Raw genomic sequence first — 27,467 nt, forward strand, 5'->3', positions numbered from 1 at the left:
TGCACGTGCGCACACAAAGCTAAAGGCGCCTACCATCGGCTGTCTTTATGTTATGTACTGGGAACTTACCTATAATGTTAAACCGTAAATTTGTGAGAGAACAAGGCACTACGTAGATAGAATCCCCACGAGCGTTGACTGTAAACCGAGACCTTATTAACTGATAAGAAATTTACTCAGTCATTAAGTTCAGCTTGTTAGAATAAAACAACATATGATCATCGCAATGTTGTACAGTTCCGCACGTTCTCATGTGGGGGATGAACAAGGTTATAGGTTCTTTAACGCGAGGACTTCTCAGGGTTAGAAGAATGTGGGAATCTACATCTACATCTATACTCCGCGAGCCACCTTACGGTGTGTGGCGGAGGGTACTTATTGTACCACTATCTGATCCCCCCTTCCCTGTTCCATTCACGAATTGTGCGTGGGAAGAACGACTGCTTGTAAGTCTCCGTATTTGCTCTAATTTCTCGGATCTTTTCGTTGTGATCATTACGCGAGATATATGTGGGCGGTAGTAATATGTTGCCCATCTCTTCCCGGAATGTGCTCTCTTGTAATTTCGATAATAAACCTCTCCGTATTGCGTAACGCCTTTCTTGAAGTGTCCGCCACTGGAGCTTGTTCAGCATCTCCGTAACGCTCTCGCGCTGACTAAATGTCCCCATGACGAATCGCGCTGCTTTTCGCTGGATCATGTCTACCTCTTCTATTAATCCAATCTGGTAAGGGTCCCATACTGATGAGCAATACTCAAGAATCGGACGAACAAGCGTTTTGTAAGCTACTTCTTTCGTCGATGAGTCACATTTTCTTAGAATTCTTCCTATGAATCTCAACCTGGCGCCTGCTTTCCCCACTATTTGTTTTATGTGATCATTCCACTTCAGATCGCTCCGGATAGTAACTCCTAAGTATTTTACGGTCGTTACCGCTTCCAATGATTTACCACCTATGGCATAATCGTACTGGAATGGATTTCTGCCCCTATGTATGCACATTATATTACATTTATCTACGTTTAGGGAAAGCTGCCAGCTGTCGCACCATGCATTAATCCTCTGCAGGTCCTCCTGGAGTACGTACGAGTCTTCTGATGTTGCTACTTTCTTGTAGACAACCGTGTCATCTGCAAATAGCCTCACGGAGCTACCGATGTTGTCAACTAAGTCATTTATGTATATTGTAAACAATAAAGGTCCTATCACGCTTTCTTGCGGTACTCCCGAAATTACCTCTACATCTGCAGATTTTGAACCGTTAAGAATGACATGTTGTGTTCTTTCTTCTAGGAAATCCTGAATCCAATCACAAACCTGGTCCGATATTCCATAAGCTCGTATTTTTTTCACTAAACGTAAGTGCGGAACCGTATCAAATGCCTTCCTGAAGTCCAGGAATACGGCATCAATCTGCTCGCCAGTGTCTACGGCACTGTGAATTTCTTGGGCAAATAGGGCGAGCTGAGTTTCACATGATCTCTGTTTGCGGAATCCATGTTGGTTATGCTGAAGGAGATTTGTATTATCTAAGAACGTCATAATACAAGAACACAAAACATGTTCCATTATTCTACAACAGATTGACGTAAGCGAAATAGGCCTATAATTATTCGCATCTGATTTATGACCCTTCTTGAAAATGGGAACGACCTGCGCTTTCTTCCAGTCGCTAGGTACTTTACGTTCTTCCAGCGATCTACGATAAATTGCTGATAGAAAGGGGGCAAGTTCTTTAGCATAATCACTGTAGAATCTTAAGGGTATCTCGTCTGGTCCGGATGCTTTTCCACTACTAAGTGATAGCAGTTGTTTTTCAATTCCGATATCGTTTATTTCAATATTTTCCATTTTGGCGTCCGTGCGACGGCTGAAGTCAGGGACCGTGTTACGATTTTCCGCAGTGAAACAGTTTCGGAACACTGAATTCAGTATTTCTGCCTTTCTTCGGTTGTCCTCTGTTTCGGTGCCATCGTGGTCAACGAGTGACTGAATAGGGGATTTAGATCCGCTTACCGATTTTACATATGACCAAAACTTTTTAGGGTTCTTGTTTAGATTGTTTGCCAATGTTTTATGTTCGAATTCGTTGAATGCTTCTCTCATTGCTCTCTTTATGCTCTTTTTCGCTTCGTTCAGCTTTTCCTTATCAGCTATGATTCGACTACTCTTAAACCTATGATGAAGCTTTCTTTGTTTCCGTAGTACCTTTCGTACATGATTGTTATACCACGGTGGATGTTTCCCCTCGCTTTGGACCTTAGTCGGTACGAACTTATCTAAGGCGTACTGGACGATGTTTCTGAATTTTTTCCATTTTTGTTCCACAGCCTCTTCCTCAGAAATGAACGTTTGATGGTGGTCACTCAGATATTCTGCGATTTGTGCCCTATCACTCTTGTTAAGCAAATATATTTTCCTTCCTTTCTTGGCATTTCTTATTACACTTGTAGTCATTGATGCAACCACTGACTTATGATCACTGATACCCTCTTCTACATTCACGGAGTCGAAAAGTTCCGGTCTATTTGTTGCTATGAGGTCTAAAACGTTAGCTTCACGAGTTGGTTCTCTAACTATCTGCTCGAAGTAATTCTCGGACAAGGCAGTCAGGATAATGTCACAAGAGTCTCTGTCCCTGGCTCCAGTTCTGATTGTGTGACTGTCCCATTCTATACCTGGTAGATTGAAGTCTCCCCCTATTACAATAGTATGATCACGAAACTTCTTCACGACGTTCTGCAGGTTCTCTCTGAGGCGCTCAACTACTACGGTTGCTGATGCAGGTGGTCTATAGAAGCATCCGACTATCATATCTGACCCACCTTTGATACTTAGCTTAACCCAGATTATTTCACATTCGCATTCGCTAATAACTTCACTGGATATTATTGAATTCTTTACTGCTATAAATACTCCTCCACCATTGGCATTTATCCTATCCTTGCGGTATATATTCCATTCTGTGTCTAGGATTTCGTTACTGTTCACTTCCGGTTTTAACCAACTTTCCGTTCCTAATACTATATGCGCACTATTTCCTTCAGTAAGAGATACTAATTCAGGAACCTTGCCCTGGATACTCCTGCAGTTTACCAATATTACGTTAACTTTTCCTGTTTTTGGTCTCTGAGGACGGACGTTCTTTATCAACGATGATAATGCCCTCTCTGGTAAGCCGTCAGGTATTTTATCGTTTCGCCCAAGGGGGGGTCCCTCTAACCTAAAAAACCCCCGTGTGCACGCCACACGTACTCTGCTACCCTAGTAGCTGCTTCCGGTGTGTAGTGCACGCCTGACCTGTCTAGGGGGGCCCTACAGTTCTCCACCCAATAACGGAGGTCGATGAATTTGCAACCATTATAGTCGCAGAGTCGTCTGAGCCTCTGGTTTAGACCCTCCACACGGCTCCAAACCAGAGGACCGCGATCGACTCTGGGCACTATGCTGCAGATATTAAGCTCAGCTTGCACTCCGCGTGCGATGCTGGTTGTCTTCACCAAATCAGCCAGCCGCCGGAAGGAACCAAGGATAGCCTCAGAACCCAAGCGGCAGGCGTCATTCGTTCCGACATGTGCTACTATCTGCAGCCGGTCACACCCAGTGCGTTCAATAGCTGCCGGAAGGGCCTCCTCCACATTACGGACGAGACCCCCCGGCAGGCACACCGAGTGCACACTGGCATTCTTCCCCGACCTACCCGCTATTTTCCTGAGGGGCTCCATAACCCGCCTAACGTTGGAGCTCCCTATAACTAATAGGCCCGCCCTCTGTGACTGTCGGGACCTTGCCGGAGAATCGGCCACTGGCCCAACAGGCGAGGCATCCTGTGGTGGCTCGGAAACGATGTCGTCACCACTAGGAAGCACCCCGTACCTGTTGGAAAGGGGTAAGGCAGCCGCCACCCGGCCAGATCCCACCTTCGCCTTTCGGCCAGGCACGCGCGAGCCCACCACTGTCCGCCATTCACCCTGGAGTGATGGCTGACCGGTAAGATGCTCACTGCCGGAAGACGCAGCGACATCAGGGGTTCCATGTGATTCCAAGGCCACCGAAGTAGGCATAGGTCTCACCACAGTTGCCCCAACGCCACTACGAGCCGACGCCTGCGCCTCGAGCTCGATGAGCCTAACAGACAAAGCCTCCACCTGCCCCCGAAGAGTGGCCAATTCTCCTTGCGTCCGCTCACAACAACCACAGTCCCTACACATGACTATGTTTACCCTACCCTATACAGTGACAAATTCCCAAGATAATCTTCTGATGAGCTACTCTGATAATCAAGAAACACTCACTGAAATACGAGACGCGAAAACTACGCTAGGTTTTCCCAGAAAAACTATTTAAAAGCTAAGCGCAGCAAATAAGTACAAAAACGCTTTATACAAACAGTACTCGCTGCTGCTGGTGCTCTCGCTCTGGCTGTCACAAGACAACTGCTGATTCAAGTGACTAGTGGCTAACGGCCGCGAAACAAACAAAAGACGGTTTTAGGGCACTTTCTGTTCTAAACGATCAAGAAAACACTAAGAAATCTAACACGAAAACTACGTAAAGTTTTATCAAGAACTGTTAGTTACTATGCAGAGCAGATAAACACAAATAGAATCCCTTCCTTAGTGGAAGGTCGTAAACAAAATGCAAAATAAACGCTTTATACAAACAGTACTCGCTGCTGCTGGTGCTCTCGCTCTGGCTGTCACAAGACAACTGCTGATTCAAGTGACTAGTGGCTAACGGCCGCGAAACAAACAAAAGACGGTTTTAGGGCGCTTTTTGTTCTAAACGATCAAGAAAACACTAAGAAATCTAACACGAAAACTACGTAAAGTTTTATCAAGAACTGTTAGTTACTATGCAGAGCAGATAAACACAAATAGAATCCCTTCCTTAGTGGAAGGTCGTAAACAAAATGCAAAATAAACGCTTTATACAAACAGTACTCGCTGCTGCTGGTGCTCTCGCTCTGGCTGTCACAAGACAACTGCTGATTCAAGTGACTAGTGGCTAACGGCCGCGAAACAAACAAAAGACGGTTTTAGGGAGCTTTCTGTTCTAAACGATCAAGAAAACACTAAGAAATCTAACACGAAAACTACGTAAAGTTTTATCAAGAACTGTTAGTTACTATGCAGAGCAGATAAACACAAATAGAATCCCTTCCTTAGTGGAAGGTCGTAAACAAAATGCAAAATAAACGCTTTATACAAACAGTACTCGCTGCTGCTGGTGCTCTCGCTCTGGCTGTCACAATAAAATAATTTCCATTATACATGGAGTAATAAGTCAATTTGTTAATGCGAAATTTGACTAATGTTGTTATGTTATGCCACTACATTACTACGCATTTATGATTGACTGGGTGTGTAAAGCTTAGGGCATCATTTAGGACTTTATGCACAGATGGTCAACATTCTGTTTACAAAACCTGTAATAACTGAACTAAACATACACTAACTATAAATATAACACGTATGACCATCCACTATATGTAGTCACAAGGGTGATGTGGAAAAAAAAAAAAAAAAAACTCTTAAGTGAAAAGGTTAATTATTAGTTAGTTGGTTCAAGACCTCTATGCATTTAAATAGGATATGCCACCCTAATTGTTGAAATATACACTCTAGTGTATCAGATATTACCTATTTAGGATATTGCCTATACAGCTATTAACGATTGAGGATGAGGATTATTGCAAGTGTGGTGGAATTCTCAAATAGACTACCAAGGAATAAGGACCTAATATTTAAAGTAGAGTGCGTCAGGGCGTACAACGCCACTGCCAACACACTTATATACTATTGACCGACAAAGGCCAAGCTAATAATATGAACATGAGCTGTATTCTTCCCTTCTGAATAGGAACATAAATTAAGGATATGGTCTAATAGTGAGCAAAGAATAAGTGTCTCACATAGTTTAATAGCATAAATCAGAACCTAATATTTAAAGTAGGGTGTGACTGGGCATACAACGCCCTCATCATCACACTTATGTGACCAACATAGGTCAAGCATTTACAAAATATAGTCTGCAAACTAACCTTTCATAGGAAAATCTCTTAAAGGTTACATTGTATGCAGCGTGACTACACGGATAACGTTATAGTTTTCATTAAAAAAGATGCTTTAGAGCAACACGGTCAAAGTTATCTGCCTATGGAAGAATACTTTAAACCATATTGCATAAATATTAAACTTAGCTTAAATTGGCGTCAAAAGGTATTGTCCAGGTTGAATTAAAGGCGGGCATAAGGCTTAATGCCTATGGGTAGAAACAAAAGGCAATGTGTGCCAGCATCGTTAGTAGGTTTGACTACCATATTGTCAGTTATGTTGGAACTAGAACTATATTTACCGTAAGGAATGATAATTAAACCGTAGTATTGAATGTTACCAAAAGTCGTGGTGAATTTCTAAGTCTTAAGCATCGATGTTTCAGGAATGGATATGCAGTGACAAGGTTCAAAAGTTTGTGTGATGCTCTAGCTACTGCTGTTCTTAACTGTTAGTAGTATACTAATCATTCACAGAATGGGTTAACGTCTACATTCAAGTTGCATATAGTGATTTGGAAACTTAAAATGTATGTAACAGTACTAAATATCATAGTAGCATCACAAGCTAGTGTATTATGTAGAGGACTATGAGTTCAAAGTTATGGTAGCAAAAGGTCTTTAACAAAATCAAAGTAATAGCTTATACATTCTGGGCAAATAAGCGGGCATTCATAGGATGTAAGTACGTGGTGACCAAAAAAGAATACGGTGGACAAAACAATGGATGGCACCTTTGAAAAAGTTCTTATTTCTCAACAGCACCTGGTCATTTAGAAGGTTATCTTTATCGAATAGTATATGTTTGAAAATTCGCATCTCCTCTAGAATATCTAGTCTAGAGCCTTTTATCTCGCAGTGTAACAGCTCAGTACTAGTTGGAGGATTGGGTGCGTGGGCCATTTGGACGAGGTGCTTGGCAAAAATCAAAAGCCTTATTTTGGCATGTATTAGTTTATTTCATGCTTCTGAAGAAGGCTAGATTACTCTAGCTGAAACCTAGGTAAAGACCAATAACATTTCGCAACTGAGGCAGATTTTTGACATATTAATTTATCACAGTTGCTGACGGGGCTGCAACATGTTAAAAATTCTTAGATTCATCAGAAACCTAGCAAAGTTTTCATTCTTTTTTGTGTGCCTGTTGGTGACCCAATACTTCTTCTATCGAGTGATCTGTTACCTTTAGTCCTACAAGGTTTTTCTTTGCAAGACAAATCATCATCTTCACAACAAAATGTTTGTCTGGCCTAATATGAGTGAAAACTTGAGCATAAAGAAGCTCCCTGGTTATCTTACCAAAACTACTTCAGCATCATGATCAGGAATTTCACTTTCATTGCTGGATAAAGGCTGCCTCTAGAGTTTACCATGTGTTTACAGTCTTCTTCTAAATGCATGCAAGCTGCTTCTGCATATTCTCTAACGCCATCTACCCACATTCCATTAGGTTGCCGTTTTGACCTTTCCTTATCTCTTGGAACTACGGTAACCAGCTACCGTCCATTCATCTGCCTACACATCTCATCCAACAGTTTCATTTCCACTACAACAAAACAAAGTTATCCAACTTCAGCTTGTTTACCGATCAGTTTGCTTCCTGTCTCTCCTACGAATTTTCAATACACATCTCTCAGTTGGTAGTTCAGAAGCCATTAGTTTCTGAATGGTTTTCATAATTAAAGCCCATATCGGAGTGCCGTAACAGAAAACTAGCAATACAAATTGATTGTAAGGTTCCCTCACACACAGAGTGGGAGCTTTGCTTTGAAAATTATTTTTATCTTAAATCTTACTAAAAACAGCCCAGACTATCTTTATTTCTGCATCCCCCCCTTTTCTGTCCACACAGAGGCAGTAAACTGTTCAGCATTCATACACCCTTATCAGCCCAGTTTTGGAAACCACGAGGAAATCTCATCAGATGATGTTCCTGGTCCTCAACACCCACACAAATGAATATAAACTAATAATGACATGACTTAAATACCCTACATACAAAAACTCTTCAACTGGCTAGAACTCTGCTGTTAACTTGAATTTCCTTCTCTTCAGTCTTTGATTGTACACATGCAAATGGTCCACTATCATCAGTAAAATGAAGATATTTCAGTTAGTTCTGTAACAGGCATTTATTATTTATTTCCTCAGTTTGAGGATCTGTAAACCTCTTCTAGGCTACTGAGAATAGAATAAAATACTTAAACAATATATAGTACATCAGAGTTAAAATCTCTCTTCTAACTTTACAAGTGAAATAGTACCACTCTCACCACATGTTAATTGTAGGAGGTGCTGCTGTGGACAGTGCACTGGACTCCCATTCAGGAGAATCAAGATTGAAATCATTATCTGGCCATCCCGATCCAAGTTATCACAAGGAGGCACACAGACAGCCATTTTTTCCTCACTTTATTAGTGACAGGAACAGGAATCGAAATGACAAGTATTGGTACAGAATATCCTCCGCCATCCACTGTACGGTGGCTTGCGGAGTATATATGTAGAGGTAGATGTAGCTGTAGATCTGTCATTTCCCTATGTCTCTTACGGCAAACACCATCCTGGTATACTCAAAAATGACACAGCCTTGCACATCTCTGATGACTTCATTATTGATTCGATGTTAAACCATAATCTTCCTTCCTTCAGTTGCAGTGACCAGCAAGAAACAGATTTATACACGTGATGAGGTATCCACAAGTCACTGAACATATTATGTTTTTTAACTTATTAATTCAAATTTTAAGCAAAAATCTCCAATCCTCTTCAAAGTACTCTCCACTCATGCCAATACACTTCTCTGATCTTTTATTCCATTTGCAAAACATTGTTTAAATCCATCTTTTATGATGCTTGACAGCGCCTCCATCGTTTTTCTCCTTCAACTCAGCAATATCAGCAAACACTTTCCTTTTATGTCTTTATATTCTAGGGGGAAAAAAAGGGTCACACGGTGCAAGATCGTAGGACTATGGGGGGGTGAGGAACATGGATCGTACCATTTTTGATGAAGAACTGTTATACAGACAGAGCTGCGTGAACCGGCGCATTGTCACTACCTTGAATCAGGTGGCTTCTGCTGCATACTGTTGTGCAATCTTTTCAAAACTTCCAAGTAGAGTGTCTGGTTAACTGTCTGATACTGCAGAACAAACTCCAAAAGGACAACTTGATGTCTTCCACTGGCTTGACTGCTGCTTTGAGTCAGGGCGATAAGCACAGCATCAACTTTTGTCACTTGTGATAATTTTTAAGAAAACATTTGCTAAGCATACCACCAAGTTTTGTCATATGGTTATTTCTGAAAAAAAGTCTGCATAATTTCAGATCTCTTCTTTCAAAGCACAGTTTTTGTTCAGTAGTCAGCAGTCATGGTACGAATTTTGCAGCCATGCCTTTCATTCTCAAAGCTTCTGTCACAATTCCCTGCACTGAACTCCAAGTCACTCCCAACAGTTCCACAATTTTTTTCAATTGTCCATCGACAATCTTCATTTATGACTGCGCGAATGTTTTCAACATTCTTGTGTGTTCGGCCCGTCAAAGTTAGCATCGTCCTTGTACTAGGGTTTAACATTCCAGAGTACCTATTCCGCTTTCTCTGAAAATCAACCATTGCAAAAACAACAGTCACACAAAACTGTTGTAACTATAAACACTGTTGAAACTAGTCCCGACCTGGTTTTCGAACCGAGTTCTTGATACTCTTACAAGTGGTTCTCTTTTCTCTAGAGGTGTCTTTAATTTTCCTGTAGGCAGTATCTATGTTACCACTAGTGATATATACGTCTACATCCTTACATCTGTCCTCTAGCCATCCCTGCTTAGCTATTTTGCACTTCCTGTTAATCACGTTTTTGAGACGTTTGTGTTCCTTTTCATCTGCTTCATTTACAGTGTTTTTATATTTTCTCCTATCATTAATTAAATTCTATATCTTTTCTGTTACCCAAGGATTTCTACTAGCCCTCGTCTTTTTACCTACTTAGGCCTCAGCTACCTTCACTATGTCACCTCTCAAAGTCACCCATTATTCTTCTACTGTACTTCTTTCCCCCGTTCTTGTCAATTGCTCCCTAATGCTCTCTCTTAAACTATCTACAACCTCTGATTCTTTCAGTTTATCCAGGTCCCATCTCCTTAAATTCCCACCTTTTTGCAGTTTCTTCAGTTTTAATCTACCGTTCATAACCAAGAGATTGTGGTCAGAGTCCACATCTGACAATGGAAATGTCTTACAGTTTAAAACCTGAATCCTAAATTTCTGTATTACCATTATATAATCTATCTAAAAACTTCCAGTGTCTCCAGGCCTCTTCCATGTATACAACCTCCTTTCACGATTCTTACACCAAATGTTAGCTATGTTTAAATTATGCTCTGTGGAAAATTCTACCAGGCGGGTTCCACGCTCTTTAAAACATCGCATATCAGCACTATTCCTACAGACAATGATTTCAATTTAACTGCACCAAATTTTTGGTAACTATTTTTTTAATTGCTTGCTCTTTTTAAATCAATCATGCTTATTTTCTTTCATAACTGGTGCACAAAAAATTATTTATGTGTACTACACTTTTCTAAAACTTCATGAGCCATAAACTGATTTAATAAAGCAATGTAGTATTCAACTTTTAATTAAAAAAATTTGTTTTTACAGAAAAGTAATACATTCTTTTAATTTTTTTAATACTGTCATTTCTCCTGTTCAGTTCGATAAATAAATAACTCATTTTTGAACTTTAAAACTGTAGGGCTTTGCTTATATCCCCTTTTTTACAAGATTTTTAAAGAGACCTTTATAATCTACCATATTTGATAATTCAGCATTGACAGATCCCCGAGCCTACCACATTATTGAGGCCCTACTGTATATGCCATCATCATAAATTAATTCTATATCTGTCTAATAACCAGCATTCACAATTAGAATACTGTGTTTTGCTGTACCAGTATACAAAATTAAGTTGAAGTAGCTTCCAATCATATCATTTTACCATGTTAAATATCACATCACTAAAACCTTCAGAAGTCTTCACCTGTAGCCCTGTCTTCAATTGACTTTTAGACTGCTTAAATAGCTACTCAATAAGGTAACAAACAGCAGGACATTTTTATAATTATTTATGATAGTAAGTTTTGTAAGTGCTACCACAATTTTCTGCCTACTCATGAAAACGTTGCAGTCACCGTAATAAATCTGACTGATTTGACAATCTTGAAAAGATTTCCGGAACATTAATACTCTATGTTGACACTACATACATATTTTCTCACTCTAGTCTGCCATGAGAAAGCCTTTAGAATTTCACAAAATGTCAGTGATACATTTTAGTTTTCAGTTGTTCAGATGACATATCATGTGGATGGTGATACAAAATTCAAATTAAATGAACATTAAAACAGATACAAAGAATATTGGGGACACAATGGTAGCATCCTATTACATGCGTGGTGAGGGGAAGGAGAAAAGAAAGCACTCAGTAATAAGTTGACCCTCTTCTGTCAAAAATTTATTCCTTCATTTCAATACTAGCATTGCCAAAGTGAGAGTGAAATCAATTTTAAAAAAATAATTCTGACTGACTGATTGCAACACAACATGACGCAAATGATGGCGACATATTTGCTAGTTTTTGCAAGCTGGTGAAGGACATGCACTACAGGTTAGGACAAAACAAAAATCTGTAATGGAATCCCAGTCAGTGAAAACCATGGTCAGCAAAAAATACTATTTGCAGTAGCACCGTATAGCAGCATTTTACGATTTTTAAGAACAAGATTTAATTTTTGACTACACAAATTATTGACATGATTTTCACCTACATATCACTTCTGCATTTGTAAAAATGAGAAACATGGGTACACGTTTGTTTCTTTTATAAGCTATATGCCTTGTGATATTACCCCATGTTGGTCCTGTGGAGTGCCAAGTTCTTGTACAAGCATAGTACAGTTACAAAACAATGAAACAATTTTATCACATCTGAATATCATCTGCTTGAGAATCCAAGAATTTTTTAAAACCTTTCCTTCCACCCTCTCTGGTAAGTCTCCCCTGACCTGGACATCTGGGCAACTTTTCCAAACTCTCTCCATTTCGTAAAGCTCGCCAGTCCTCTTCCTTCCTCTTTGCCCTTTCTGCCAGAAGAAAGAGCCGTTGGCTCTGAAAGCTTGCACCTTTCTTTGACCTTTATATATATTCTTACTTGCCACTTCTTGGTGCGTAGATTTTCTAAACTATATTACATCTTCAAAAACTTATTAATTTCATTTATATAAAATGACAAATAAATTACCAATACTTACTGTCTGTCTTAAACAATATTCAAATAGCATATTTGTTATTCCCTCTCCTTTAAACAGTCTCAATTGTAATAATTTCCTTTTGTAACATACACATTTGTATAATGGCTAAGACTTATGTCTAACATTAATGAGCAAGTCATAGTCTGAGAGACATTCTATGTGCAAATTTAAGAATCTTTTATGCAGATACATAAATTTTAAAATGAATTTTAAGACGTCAATATCTGCGGGAGATAGCCCTTTAACACATGGCTTCCTCCTCCAGTGGGAGGATCCACCACTCTGTGAAGTTTGTGGTGTACCGCTTTCAGTTCAGCATATTAGGGCAGGATAGTTTGGAGGTGACAGTTCAAAGCAGGTTCCATGCAGGAAGTCTACCTAATATTTAATACATTGCTACCAGGAGCTTAACTGTTCTTTTCAAGTAATCTAGACATAATGTCAAAACCAGGTGTGCTAAATGCTGGAACAAATTTAATAGCCGAGATTGTACTCAATATTTTTTTTCTTTATGACCTGTTTCAACAGTTAAGTCTTTCATCTTCTGGTCTTTAAAAAAGCTTTTTCTTATATGTCTCATTCCATTACAACTGTATAACATGTGCCATGCTGACATTACAAGGACTGTTCAAAAAGTAAGATGACTTTTCAAATTGTGTGGGCAATGTACATTTGATTATCGATCTTTTTTTTATGTTAGTATACATGTCCCGAACATATGTTCACAGTTTCAAGTGTACAGCATACTTTGTTTGTTTTTGACAGATAGAAAGATTAGATGTGTTTTAGTGTGCTCGGTGATTTTTGATTATTATAAAAATGGAGCAAAGAATTTGCATCAAATTTTGTGTGAAAAATGGAATCAAGTGCTCTAAAACACTTGAAATGTTGACAGTGGCATACGGTGAGTCCATTCTAAGTGAAAAGAAATGTTTACAAGTGATACAAGCTCTTCCAAGATGGCCGACAAGATGCCAATGACAAACCTCATTCTGGATGCCCCGGAACAACAACAAATGATAACATGAAAGCTGTGAAGAAAATTGTTTTGGAAAATCTTCGAAATTCCATAAGAGAAGTTGCTGAAGATGTTGACATGTCAGTTGGCTTATGTCATGCAATTCTTTCGGATGCTTTGGGCACGCGATGTGGGTCAGCGAAGTTTGTTCTAAAACTTCTCAATTTTGATCAGAAGAACCATAGCATGAGCATCATTCAGGAGCTCTTGAATGATGTCAATGATGATCCTGATTTGCTCAAAAGGGTCATAACTGGCGACAAGACATGGGTTTATGGTTATGACGTCAAAACCAAAGCCCAATCATCCCAATGGAAGCACCCCAGAGAGCCAAAATAGAAAAAAAGCACAGTTCAATCAAATGTCAGAGTTTTGTTTGACCGTTTTTTTTTTTTTTTTTTTTTTAATTACCATGGTGTAGTGCATCATGAAGTTTTTGCCTTAAGGTCGTAAGGTCAATAAGGAGTATTATCTTGACGTTATGTGCTGTCTGCGAGAAGCAATATACAAAAAATGTCCAGAATTATGGAAAAACAATTCATGGCTTTTGAATCACGACAATGCACCTGCTAATTTATCATTGCTTGTGAGAGACTTTTTGGCCAAAAACAACATGACAATCATGCCTCAGCCACATATTCAATGGATTTGGCCCCTGCAACTTTTTCCTGTTTCCAAAACTGAAGAGACCTATGAAAGGACGAAGAATTTCAATGATTTGTAACACCACAGTTTAATACTGTAAATAATTTGTATTGATTTATTGTGAGTAATGTGAAGCATATATTCTTTAATATGTAATATCTATGATCTACTTTAAAGAAATATAAAGGTTTTGTGACATGTTTATTCTTTGCAAGTCAAGTTCTTTGTATTATTTGGAGGAGAGTAGCATTTAATTACGTTTATTTGTGTTGACTTCTTAACATGCTTAAATGATGAGATTTTTTAAAATATGTTTGATGGTAACTACATTGTAACTGGTTCATACATAGGGACTTTACATAATATAAAGAAAAACCCAATGCAGTTCCCTCTGCAACAGAAGTGAGATGGTGCGCTAGGAAAAGGTGGATGTGGTGCTCATCTGGGTGGCAAACGAGAGAATACAGTAGGTAGGCAGTCGACAGTAAGTAACTGACAAGCAAACAGTGCAGGTGCTGAGTGAGGCTTTATAGTATTACAAGTGGAATGGAATGGCCTCGGATTTAATATGCGCTGTAAAATGGTGCTCTCAATTTGGTTGGTTCAAATAGCTCTGAGTACTATGGGACTTAACATCTGAGGCCATCAGTCCCCTAGAACTTAGAAGTACTTTAACCTAACTAACACATCTGAGGCCATCAGTCCCCTAGAACTTAGAAGTACTTTAACCTAAATAACCTAAGGACATCACACACATCCAAGCCCGAGGCAGGATTCAAACCTGTGACCGTAGCAGTTGTGCAGCTCCGGACTGAAGCGCCTAGAACCGCTTGGCCTCTGTGACCGGTGCTCTCGATTTGGGAAAAGCTCAAATTATTATTAACAGCACCAAGAAGAGGTAAACAGAGCTTATTATTGCCAATGGAAAGACCACCTAGCTGCCACATACTCGCCACCTTTATTGCGCAACCACTTCGTCACGAAATGTCAGAAATGTATTAATGTGTGAACCAGTAATGTTGTGTTTGGTCCTATGGAAATACAATCCTAATGTTCAAAAATGTGTTTGAACAAAGTGTCCATCCTATGCACTTTTCCAAGTAGGATCCTCTCCATTTAGTAATGAAATCCGAGAATGTCCTCTGCATAAAAAGCATTAGCAATTCTATGGTGCATTTTTTTTTTATGTGTGGCAAACTTTTACGCCAGTACACTTAATGTGCTCGGCAAAAATTACTTGTTTCTCATACATATAACAGTGCCTGTCCATGTTTGAATGTTCTGAAACTTAACTAGCAAATGAACTTAAAAATTAGTTTAGGAAGGAGTATTACTTGGAAAAGAAAGTGCTAATGTTTACTGATTTAAAATTGTTTTCAAAACTTAATTGTTTCACAAGTGGTACTATAAGCGTTTTGTCTAGAGGTGGTTTGAAGTAAAATTTTACTGGAAATTGACTCTGTTTTGTAGAGGTTATTGTCTGGGTAAAGAGTGTTAAAATAGTACAAACTTAATGATCTCAAATTGAAAGAGTAATCCAATCCTCCCTTAATGATATATAAATTTGAAAGGGTAAAAAATTTTGTTGTTACAATGAAAGGGCTAGTTTGTGGGATCACATTTCTTTTCCACCATAACAAAAAGAATAAATCAGCTTAGTAGGTTTCAAGCTAATAATTCTTGAAGTAATCACTGAGAAACAAAGATAGAAGGTTTGTATACTGTGTGTCCTACTCGCTTCTGTATAGTGAAAGTGTGTATTAATTGTACTTGACTATTATTATGTGCTATCTGGTCTTGTGTGGTTAGTGAGGGGCAGGTTTAAGCAATATTAGTTAAAGACAAAAATAATGATTAAAGTAAACAAGAGAACAGCTCATTTGCAAATCTAGTGACTACTAAAGTGACAACTAAAGCTACCAACTGTGTAATTTGTCAATTTGGGTGTGTTCATTGCACTTCATAGAACAGTATTTAATGAAAGTTCGCTTTGAAGTAGTAAAAACAGGTTCTTGATGAATGATGCTTTACATTATTATGTCCAATTAGGCAGGCGACTGTATAACTATTTCATTTAACAGTAATCAGTTACTGTTACTTGTCATCTACCTACAGCTATTCTTCCGAAATTAAGGTTCAATTCCAATTTTCCGTTAGGTAAACTGGGTCAGGTTTCTAAATTCCTCTCAGAAGGTAACATTTACTGCAGGTTTAGGCCATATTTGACAAATTTACTACTGCTGTAGAGTTATAGGTGGCTGCGTTGTGACAAAAATAAACCTTGTCGGCACTAGGTAAATTGCATGTCAGTGCAACGAGTGGAGCAGTAGTGTTATAGACTGAGGGAATAAAGACTGCATTGCTGGAAGTACTCAAGGCTGTACCTAAATGTGCTTATGAGAAGTGCTTTGGGGCTGGTCGAAGGGTTGGCATAAGTGTATTGTACAGGGTGGTGATTATTAAACTTTCAAACTGCTGTAGACGTAACGCCACTGGTCACAATGATGTCAAATTGCAAAAGAATATTACGAGAGAAGGGGGAAAATGTATGGCAGAAGAAAAGTAAATAATTGTAAAATGTAGAAATAGATGGTGCTGTAAACAACATAATTTAATAGGGGTCGACTACACATGACAAACGAATCATACAACAATGCCTAAGGTGTACGTTTGACGTTGGAAATGGAAATGTCGTGTGGCTAGGGCCTCCCGTCGGGTAAACCTGTTGCCTGGTGCAAGTCTTTCGAGGTGACGCTACTTCGGCGACTTGTGTGTCGATCGGGATGAGATGATACAATTAGTTATGTAAGCCCATCCACCATGGCAAGGTCATATCACATCTGATGGGAAAAATCAGTTTTTAACTGTCCTGATGCCAAAAACCGCATAAAAAGCATCAACCACATCAGTATTTGGTTGTCTCGAGGCCAAAAACTGCACATAAAGCATAAACTGAAATCACATCAGATCATAATTTCTGTATGACTGGCACAAAACATGTTCAATATGCTGTCCACTGTTTCCTGCAACAAGTTGAAATCGAGAAACAGCATGTTCCACAATTGATCGAAGTGTTTCTGGGGAATTGTTAAGAATGTGTTGTGTGATGCATGCCTTCATGCAGCTGTTTGCAATTGGACCACTAAACACAACATCTTTCAGATAGCCCCACAGCGAGAAGTCACATGGATTAAGATCAGGTGATGGGGATGACCAGGCTATAGGGAAATGGGGCCTGATAATTCTAGCATTTCCGAAATGGCGTTTCAGCAGCTGCTTAACTGGATTTGCAATGTGCGGAGGTGTTCCATCTTGCATAAAAATGATCCCATCCACACTGTTGGAGAGCTGGAATGACGTGGTTGTGCAAGACACTCATAGCACTTACCAGTGATGGTACAGGTAACAGGACTGGAAGCACCTGCCTCTTTGAAAAAATATGGCCCTATGATAAATGATGCCGTAAATCCTCACCACACAGTGACCTTTTCAGGATGAAGTGGTACTGGTCGATTTGTGTGTGGATTTTCCGTTGCTCATATTTGACAATTCTGTGTATTGACATATCCTGTCAGATGGAAGTGGGCTTCATCTGTCCACAAAATCTTCCACGGCCAATCATTATCCATTCCACGCGAGCAAGAAATTCTAAAGCAAAGGTCTCTCTTGTTAGCAGGTCAACAAGAAGCATTTCATGCATATGGTTAATTTTGAATGGATAGCAAAGAAGGATGCCTTGTAGGATTTTAAGCACCGTGCTCACGGTGCCCAATGATCGGGCAATTCTCCGTGCATTACACGTTTGCACACTACCACTTGTCTCCTCCTGCACTGCTGTGACCACCGCTTCCACTGATATCAAATTAATTCGTTTTCTCCCTCTACCAGGTTGCACACCAAAAGAACCTATCTTTTTTAATCATTTTCTCCAGACCCAAGGCAGTTATTGGACCAATGCCTTTTTTCATACCCTTCAGTGTCCGGAACTTCTGCAGAGATGTGTGCACAGTCATCATTCTTGTAATACAGCTTTATAAGCAGAGTGCAATCCTGCATTGAGCTAGTCATGGCGAACGTCGCACATGCAAAAGGAGGAAAAGCCGTGTACTTGGCGTGTTTATACTAACTTCAATGGGCCGTGTGCATGACAGATGTTTTCATTTACATATTCTGACACATACAGCACCATCCTTTGATCATTTTTCACACTAGTTTTTTTTCTTCTGCCATATGTTTTTACTCTTCTCCGATAATATCCCATTGCAATTTGATGTCATTCTGACCAGTGGTGTTATTTCTACAGTGGTTTGATAGATTAAATTTAATTATAATCACCCTGTATATGAGGGGGAATACTTTGAAGGGGACAACACAAATATTGATGAATAAATCAATATATTTTTCATAAAAATATAAAGTGACCTTACTTTTTGAATGCACTTGGTATGGTGGGTAGCTAGCACATTCCACACAGGGTTCTTCGGTACTTCAAAGACTGTGGATCCATGAAGTATTTAACTCATATTGTGAACATAAAGAAGTGCACAAATGTGCACTGTTATTCAATTCAACATCTAACAAACAACAGTGGAATGTTAAGTGAGTGGACATCACCAGTTGCATAAGGTGCTTTTTAACTTCACTGTTTTTATTTGTGACAAACCTGTTTTTGCTTTTAACAAACCTGTGTCGAATGTGCTACACTAAATGCCAACATGCCATGTGTGATGCAGTCATAATGGAACAGCCTTATACTGACAAGTTTTTTTTTAAAAGATCAGAAGATGACAGTCTTCACTGTTGAAATTGGTCATCAGAAATAATTCGCGTAGAATGCAATCTTGCTATTAAAGTTTCTTCAAAACAATTAAAGATCACTCATTTGTATAAAAACTAGCAAAAAGTATAATGGATTGCCTGTTAACATGTCCCTATGCAGAATAATACATCATTTTTGTTCCTCTCTGGAATTCACAATGAATCAATACCTATCCACACTATTTAACCTCATATGAAGCACTAAGCATTGTACCTTTTTCAGTAATGGTTAACAGAATTATTTAATTACAGAAACTTAACAACAAAAATGTCAAACAAATTGAATGCTCACTACAGCATAGCTTTACAACCAATGCAAAACATTATCAGATTTACTTTTTAATAGAAAGCACTGTAATATTTTGATTTTACTGTCAGCAATATGACACCGCAACAAAAGCATCTTTTAACACAAACTGGAAAACAAACATACACATTAAAGACATAAAACTGGCTCATACCTTTAACTGCCAGCACTGTGGACAATGGTAGAGACCCTTCTCCTTTGCAGACAGACCAACGCATTTCATATGCTGCCACTGTCCACAACGTGAGCAGCACACCTTTGCCTTGTTCGGTGATTCTGCACCGCATACACACTGAACAGTGAGCCGTGCCAGAGGCACAAACTGTGGACGTCTAGTCATTTCTGCCAGTTTCTGTTCATAGAGTCTTTGCAGAGATAACCTTAAGAGATTCTTTGGCCTAGGTTTTCGAAGTTTTCTGTCAGTGCCATGACAGTAGAATGAGATAACATGTTCAATTGTCTCCCAAATGTGGTCTTCCACTGTACCACTGTCACGCGATTCATTCTGTGTGTTTCTATCTCTGTATGTTTTTTTAGTCTGTGCCTTAGACTTTCTAGAGTTTTCTTTCCTTTTCCTTACTTTGCCCTCATGCTTACTGAAAATTTCTGCCTGAAGTTTAATATCTACTTCAACATCCATTTCATAGCTTGATTCTTGCTTCACTTTCCCACTGAGCTCATACGTGCTATCTGTAGGCACCTCAGACTTAATCTCAGTCTTTGTGGGAACTTCCATAGTTTCTGTTTTTTCTGTCACAATTTCGACGGTCTCTTGGACACAGTCCACAGTTAGCTGTGGAGACTGGGGACCACCAGAACTAGTGCTTATGATGGTTTCAGTGTTTTCAATCGGTTCAACTGTAGCCTTGAAATCAGTTTCCAGTTTTATGTCTTCCAAAGGCCGCACATTTGCAAGAATACAGGCGAGGACTTCAACTGTCTTTCCTAACCCCATTTCATCAGCCAGTATGCCCCCTGTAGGAAGAACATCTGCCAAAGGTTTTTCCTTTCTTATTTCACCACTAAATCTGTTATAAAATAATTCTTCTCCAATCGAGTTCTTAATTTCTGTGTACAAACAATGCAGATCATCTGAAAGAAAAATAAATGAATGTTAGTTTCATTTAAATAGATATAAATATAAAATTAATAATACAATTTTATTTCTGTCAATATGATATGGATATATGAGGGGGGACCCAAAAGAAACCGGATTGCTGCCATAAAAAATTTATTGATGAACCTTTTTACAAAATTACTTCAGTCGCCTTCAAAATACTCTCCATTACATGCGATGCACTTGTCAAGTCTCTTTTTCCCACTGTTGGAAGCATGTTTGGAACTCTTCAAGTTTGATATCGTCCAGTGCCCTTTGCGAAGCTGTTTTTACCGCCTCCACATTGTCATAACACTCCCATTTTAGCGTTTTTTTCATTTGTGGAAATAGGAAAAAGTCGCACGGGGCTAGGTCCGGTGAATACGGAGCATGGGGAACGGCAGACCACCTATGAGATGCCACATAGTGGGCCACTCGTAAGGCCGTGTGAGCTGGGGCATTGTGGAGATGCAGAAACCAGTCACCTGATCGCCAAAGTTCCAGGCGTTTCCTCCTCACATCCCCTCTCAGACGCCTTAAAACATCCAAGTAAAAGTGCTGGTTAACAGTCTGGCCAGGGGGTACAAATTCCCGATGCACAATTCCACGAACATCAAAAAAGACAATGATCATCATCTTCACATTTGACCTCACTTGCCTTGCTTTTTTTGGTCTGGGAGAGTTGGGAGTCCTCCACTGGCTTGACGCTTGCTTGGTTTCTGGGTCATACTCGTAACACCAACTCTCATCCCCTGTAATGACTTTGTTCAAGAAGTTTGGATCACGTGCAATCTCTGTTTTCAAGTCCTGACACACATTCATGCGGATGGTTTTTTGCTCCTGTGTGAGAAGCCGTGAAACAAATTTAGCAGCAACACGCCTCGTGAAAATCCTCACTCACAATCCACTGGCACGAGCTCCAACTGATTCCTGTCTCTGCTGAAATTTGGTCGATCGTTTGGCAAAGATCCTTGTTGAGCTTTTGGAGGACCTCTTCAATGTTCTCCTCATTTCGCGATGTTGAAGGGCGTCCAGAACGAGCTTGGTCTCCAACACACATCTCACCACGTTTAAAGCAGCCAAACCACTCAAAAACCTGTGTGCAGCTCATAGCGTCCTCCTGGAAAGCTTCCTGAAGCATTTGGTGTGTCTCCGTTGCAGTTTTTTTAAGCAGGAAACAAAATTTCACACACACTCTTTGTTCTTTTAAAGTTGCCATAACGACTTTGCAGAGGCAGCCCGCCAAAGGTCAGAGAAACACAATACCACACTTGCACATTCAGCTCTACACTGACGCCGTCTGCACAGCTGTTTCATGAAGGTCTCTACTAACACCATCTAGAGTGAGAACCCTGCACTACGTCTACGAGTGGCAGCGCCCTCGGAGTCTGGTTTCTTTTGGGTCCTCCCTCGTATCCGAAAAAGCAGCACAACCGCACTCACCTTCTACTTGTTGTTGGTTTTCTCTAGCTAACATCCATTTCACGGCATCCTGTTGGTAAGAACGAAGTTGTGGCACTAACGACGGGTGCTGAACATCGACCGAACTAGTAACAGAGCCTGCAGCCTGGTGATATTTCTTAATAGCGTTGAAAAGTATTTGTGGATCATTTGCTTCAGTTTCCACATCTTCGTACACTATAAACAGAAAGGCACTGTCACATTGGTTTACAGAACAAATACAATAGAAGATATTTCTTTTTCAAGATGAAATGTATAGAGTTACTAATTATTTTCATCACTTATTCATTTACGTACTCTGTGTAGCAGATGTATAAAAAGAATCTTTTATGTCTATGACAAATTCGTGGAATACATTTGTAAGGAAAAGCAGTTACGGTAAAATGGTGCAATATGCTACAGGAATTGCTGTAATTATGCTGGCCAGCTTATGCAATATTAAGTATTTCTCTGAAGGCAACTGCCAACAGTTGTTATGTATTTTATGAAAAGTAAGACACATAGGTGTCTGTCTGTATGTCCTTCATTGTCACCACCGATGGTCCTTACAATTTTGGTTTTTACACTGTGATGATGTTTAGTAACCAAAGCTGGTAGTGATAATAAAGGACATATAGGAAACTATCTGTCTTGCATTACATAAAAAGTGAGTTTATTCAAAGTACTTCTCTTTAGTCGTTTTTCCATTACAATGGCTGCAAATAAATATGTAAGTAGTCATCAATAAGACATGCTTAAAATTTACATTTGAATTTTTGGGGATCCCCCAAGGTATGTGAAAAACTAGTTTAGGAGTTTTGGTATTTCACTCTGGATGTTAGATAATGATGCATAACAATGCGATTATTTTTCCATTTTGAAGCAGAACGCAAATTTCATTCTGTAAGCATTGGCTCTGATGTGACTGATCCATTTATGCCATATCTTAAATGGCTGATGGCATTTGTCCAGCAAGGTGAGCTACTGGGTGCATTTGAGTTAGGTCTGTGGAATACTTGGACAGCTCTGCCTGTTCAGTATTATCTATAGACTGTACCTATCTGGATTTGAACTCTCATCTAGAAATTATCAGGACAAGTCATTACAGTGTAAGATTTATTACTAAATGAAAGTTTCATTCAGCATTTTTGCACCATGTCTTGTGAAATTTTATATAATAGATCATTTGAAACTAACTTCTGTACTTCTGTTATTTGGTGCAAATAAAATAAAAGATTAATGCAATAGCAATTGTGTGTATAGTGGCCAAGGTCCATGTGGAGATTGCATAGTATTTAACTATCAATTTTATTAATATTCATATTTCTCAATTCCAAAGAATACTTTAGTTTCACTCTTCTCAGAAGATCAGTCAATTACAAAACACAGAGTGATATAATAGAAAATATTATTAGTAGTTTGCAGTGGAACTATTATAAGCCCTGGTCTTTGTTTTTAAAATAAAAACATTTGCTGCTTCCAGTTATAATTCTGTTATTGATAGTGATCCTGGCAAGATAACGGAATATGTTACATAAATGGTGGTATATTTCAATTGCATTGGCATAGAACCTAAAATTATTAACACTGCCAACTTGATACAGGTACCTGTTACGGAGAAAGAGACAGACAGTCAGACAACAAAGTGATCTTATTAGTGTTCCTTGTTTACCAACTGAAGTATGGAACCCTAAAAACAAGCACAGACAAGGATTATAAAGGCTCTGCAAATGGCTTCTGAAGATATATGGAAAACTGAAATGTTTTACAAGAATTGGAAGTCACCCCAACATGTGCTCCTCATGAAAAGACACTGCAGAGGGATATCTCTCCCACTAATTTCTTACTAATTATTTTCAAGAATTCTACTAAATAGAACTGAGAAAATTCTCACTCTACAACCAAATGAATATCAAGGCAACTTTATAAAAGACAGATTCCACTTAGGATGATATTCTATTCCAATCTACAAACATCAAAAGAAGTTTTGAATCACCCCAATTCCCTGAACTCCTGAAGATAGATGTTGACTGTGGATATTGTATCACAGACATAATCCCTTTGACTGTTCAGAGATGCTCTAAACCCACCCATAGCTGTAAACAACCATGCATGAGCAGCGCCTATTAGGCGGAGGGAGTCTGACAGCCAATCAGTTCAGTCATTCCACCAGGAAGGAGGTACACAGCTCGTGTTGTCTGTAGTTCACCCAAGCCTAGACGGTCAGTACTGCGGTTCGATCGTGTCTGCATTGTTACTTTGTGCCAGGAAGGGCTCTCAACAAGGAAAGTGTCCAGGCATCTCAGAGTGAACCAAGCAATGTTGTTCGAACATGGAAAAGATACAGAGAGACAGGAACTGTTGATGACATGCCTCGCTCAGGATGCCCGAGTGCTACTACTGCAGTGACTGCTACCTACGGATTATAGCTCGGAGGCACCCTGACAGCAACCCCACCGTGTTGAAAAAAGCTTTTCGTGCAGCCACAGGATGTCATATTACGATTCAAACTGTGCACAATAGGCTGCACGATGCGCAACTTCAACCTCGACGTCCATCTTTGCAACCACGACACCATGCAGTGCGGTACAGATGGGCCCATCGGCAGCATATTGGCAAGACATTCGTCTTCACGGACTACACTTCGCGCCCCCATCGTGCACATCTTGTCAGTGTCTTCCTTCAGGATAACGACATTGCTTGACTAGAGTGGCCAGCATGTTCTCCAGACATGCACCCTATCAAACATGCCTGCTATACTCTCTGAAAAATTTAGCAGATGTAGATATACAAGTCACTCTTTCAGAACAAATAGAAGTAGAGAAGGTTTATGAATACCTGCAGAGAAAACAAAATTTACCACTATCTTCAAAACTGCACCAAAAATTTTACAATCAATCACGGGTCAAATAGAAAAAGTGGACTAGACTATGTATCTCAAAGAAATAATTAATGTCTGCTGTGAATGAAAGGATTTTTTTTAAAAAAGAAAGAAGCATACATAATAACAAAAAATTTACAAATACAGCGTACATCGATAAATAACACATTATGACATGGTAGTGAAACTTGAAAGCCTCAGACATACTAGAAATATTACAGAGAAAAATTTTAGAACCAATAAGTACAGAAGCCTGGAAATAAAGAAGCACAGTGAAATATATCAAAACGTATGAAAAAAATAAAGAAACAATACTGAGAAAAAGAATGATGTTTTTTGGATACTTATATACTACAAACTGATAACAAACATTTTCAAATATCTCCAGGAACAGAAATAATCAAGCTGGAGAAGTTAAAAAAGATTTACAAATCCAAAGCATAAAATCAGAAGGTCCAGTAGAAAAATATTTTCAGAAGTGTTGAATGTACAAGGATTCCAAGACAGCATCAATAAGGAAACTGATGTGAAATGGTTGAAAAGAAACAATCAAAAAAGACATGACAAAATGGTAAAAGAAGACTGTGGGAAGAGAAAGATAAGAGCAAATGTAAAGGAGATGAAACTGCCGCTGTCATCATTAGCTCATGCAGTCCCCAACTGACAAAACAAGTTCTGTAGAGCCAGTATCAGACAATACTTTCATGATAAAAACAAAACCATATTTTTAAAGCTGCAAACTTTCACAGACATTTTATAACGGATAAAATACAATTACAAATACTAACAAAGAGATAGAGGGGCTGGCCAGTACTTACCTCAGCTCAGTACAGCCGATAGATGCACACAAAACAAAACAAAACCGAAAATTTATGTTCCTAGCTTTCGGAACAAATGTTCCTTCATCAGGGAGGAGAGAGGGGAAAGAAAGGGAAGAAGGGAAAGGAGATTCAGTTACTCACAACCCAGGTTATGAAGCAACAGGGAAAGGAAAATAGGGAGGGTAGCAAGGATGGAGGCATGGTTGTCAGAGGGAAGCCAAAGATATTCTACTGTAAGTACTGTGCCAGCTTCAAACCAAAGAGGATGCATACAGAAGTAAAGAGGTATATAGTATAAAGATAAACACAACTATGCAGGATGAAAAGATGCGTGAATGGCTAAGAGGAAAGGGAAAGAGGAGAAGACTGAAGAGTAAATGAGAGTGAGGTTGTTTAACGTAGGTTCAGTCCAGGGGGATGGCGGGATGAAAGGATGTGTTGGAGTGCAAGTTCCCATCTCCGCAGTTCAGAGGGACTGGTGTTGGGTGGGAGAAGCCAAATGGCACATACGGTGTAGCAGGTTCCTAGGTCCCTAGAATTATGCTGCAGGGCATGCTCCGCTACTGGGTATTGGGCATCTCCTAGGCGGACAGTTCGTCTGTGTCCGTTCATGCGCTCAGCTAGTTTAGTTGTTGTCATGCCGATGTAAAAGGCTGTGCAGTGCAGGCATGTCAGTTGATAAATGACATGTGTAGTTTCACATGTGGCCCTGCCTTGAATTGTGTACGTTTTACCAGTAGCGGGGCTGGAGTAAGTGGTTGTGGGGGGATGCATGGGGCAGGTTTTGCAGCGGGGTCGGTTACAGGGGTAGGAACCGCTGGGTAGAGAAGGTAGTCTGGGAATATTGTAGGGTTTAACAAGGATGTTACGGAGGTTAGGGGGTCGACGAAAGGAAACTCTGGGTGGTGTGGGGAGAATTTTGTCAAGGGATGACCTCATTTCAGGGGTTGACTTGAGAAAATCATATTCCTGGCGGAGTAATTTGTTGATGTTTTCGAGGCCAGGATAATATTGGGTGACAAGGGGGATGCTTCTGTGTGGTCTGGGGGTAGGAACATTGTTGTTGGACGGGGAGGAATGTATTGCTCGAGAGATCTGTTTGTGGACAAGGTCTGCAGGATAGTTGCGGGAGAGGAAAGCACTGGTCAGGTTATTGGTGTAATTGTTGAGGGATTCGTCACTGGAGCAGATACGTTTGCCACGAATACCTAGGCTGTAGGGAAGGGAGCGTTTGATGTGGAATGGATGGCAGCTATCAAAGTGAAGGTACTGTTGTTTGTTTGTGGGTTTGATATGGACAGAGGTGTGGATGTGAGCTTCAACAAGATGAAGGTCAACATCCAGGAAGGTGGCTTGGGTTTTGGAGAAGGACCAGGTGAAATTCAGATTCGAAAAGGAGTTGAGGTTATGGAGGAAATTAAGAAGTGTTTCTTCACCATGAGTCCAGACCACAAAGATGTCATCTATAAACCTATACCAGGCCAGGGGAAGCAGCTGTTGGGTCTTCAGGAAAGCCTCCTCCATGCGGCCCATGAAGAGGTTGGCATAGGACGGAGCCATCCTGGTTCCCATGGCCGTTCCCCTGATTTGTTTGTAGGTCTGGCCTTCAAAAGTGAAGTAATTATGGGTGAGGATGAAGTTGGTAAGTGTGATGAGGAACGAGGTTTTTGGAAGATCTTCGGGTGGGCGTTGGGAGAGGTAGTGCTCAAGGGCAGAGAGACCATGGGTATGTGGGATGTTTGTGTAAAGGGATGTAGCATCTATGGTGACAAGAAAGGTTTCAGGTGGGAGAGGAGTGGGAATGGATTTGAGGCGTTCTAGGAAATGGTTTGTGTCTTTGATGTAGGATGGGAGTCTGCGGGTGATAGGTTGGAGGTGCTGGTCTACCAGAGCTGAGATACATTCGGTTGGGGCTTTGAAGCCTGCTACAATGGGACGGCCAGGATGGTTCTCTTTGTGGATTTTGGGTAATAGGTAGAAGGTAGGGGTACGTGGCTCAGGTGGAGTGAGTAATTCTATGGAAGCCGTTGCGAGGCCTTGTGAGGGACCTTGGATTCTTAGGATTTTTTGCA

General features: G+C 39.9%; 1 protein-coding gene across 1 annotated transcript in view; it reads right to left on the reverse strand.

Annotated features, from left to right (window-relative positions):
- The window catches only part of LOC126094617 (E3 ubiquitin-protein ligase SHPRH), a 275,624-nt gene that overhangs the window by 174,764 nt on the left and 73,393 nt on the right, over positions 1 to 27,467 (reverse strand). Inside the window, exons 4-5 of the mRNA XM_049909097.1 lie at positions 21,697 to 21,891; positions 19,312 to 20,249 (exon numbers count right to left, since the gene is read on the reverse strand). Coding sequence (XP_049765054.1) covers positions 19,312 to 20,249; positions 21,697 to 21,891 — 1,133 coding nt within the window. The remainder of the gene's footprint in view (positions 1 to 19,311; positions 20,250 to 21,696; positions 21,892 to 27,467) is intronic.

The sequence above is a fragment of the Schistocerca cancellata genome, chromosome 8 (assembly GCF_023864275.1).
Source record: "Schistocerca cancellata isolate TAMUIC-IGC-003103 chromosome 8, iqSchCanc2.1, whole genome shotgun sequence".
Taxonomy (NCBI): Eukaryota; Metazoa; Arthropoda; class Insecta; order Orthoptera; family Acrididae; genus Schistocerca; species Schistocerca cancellata.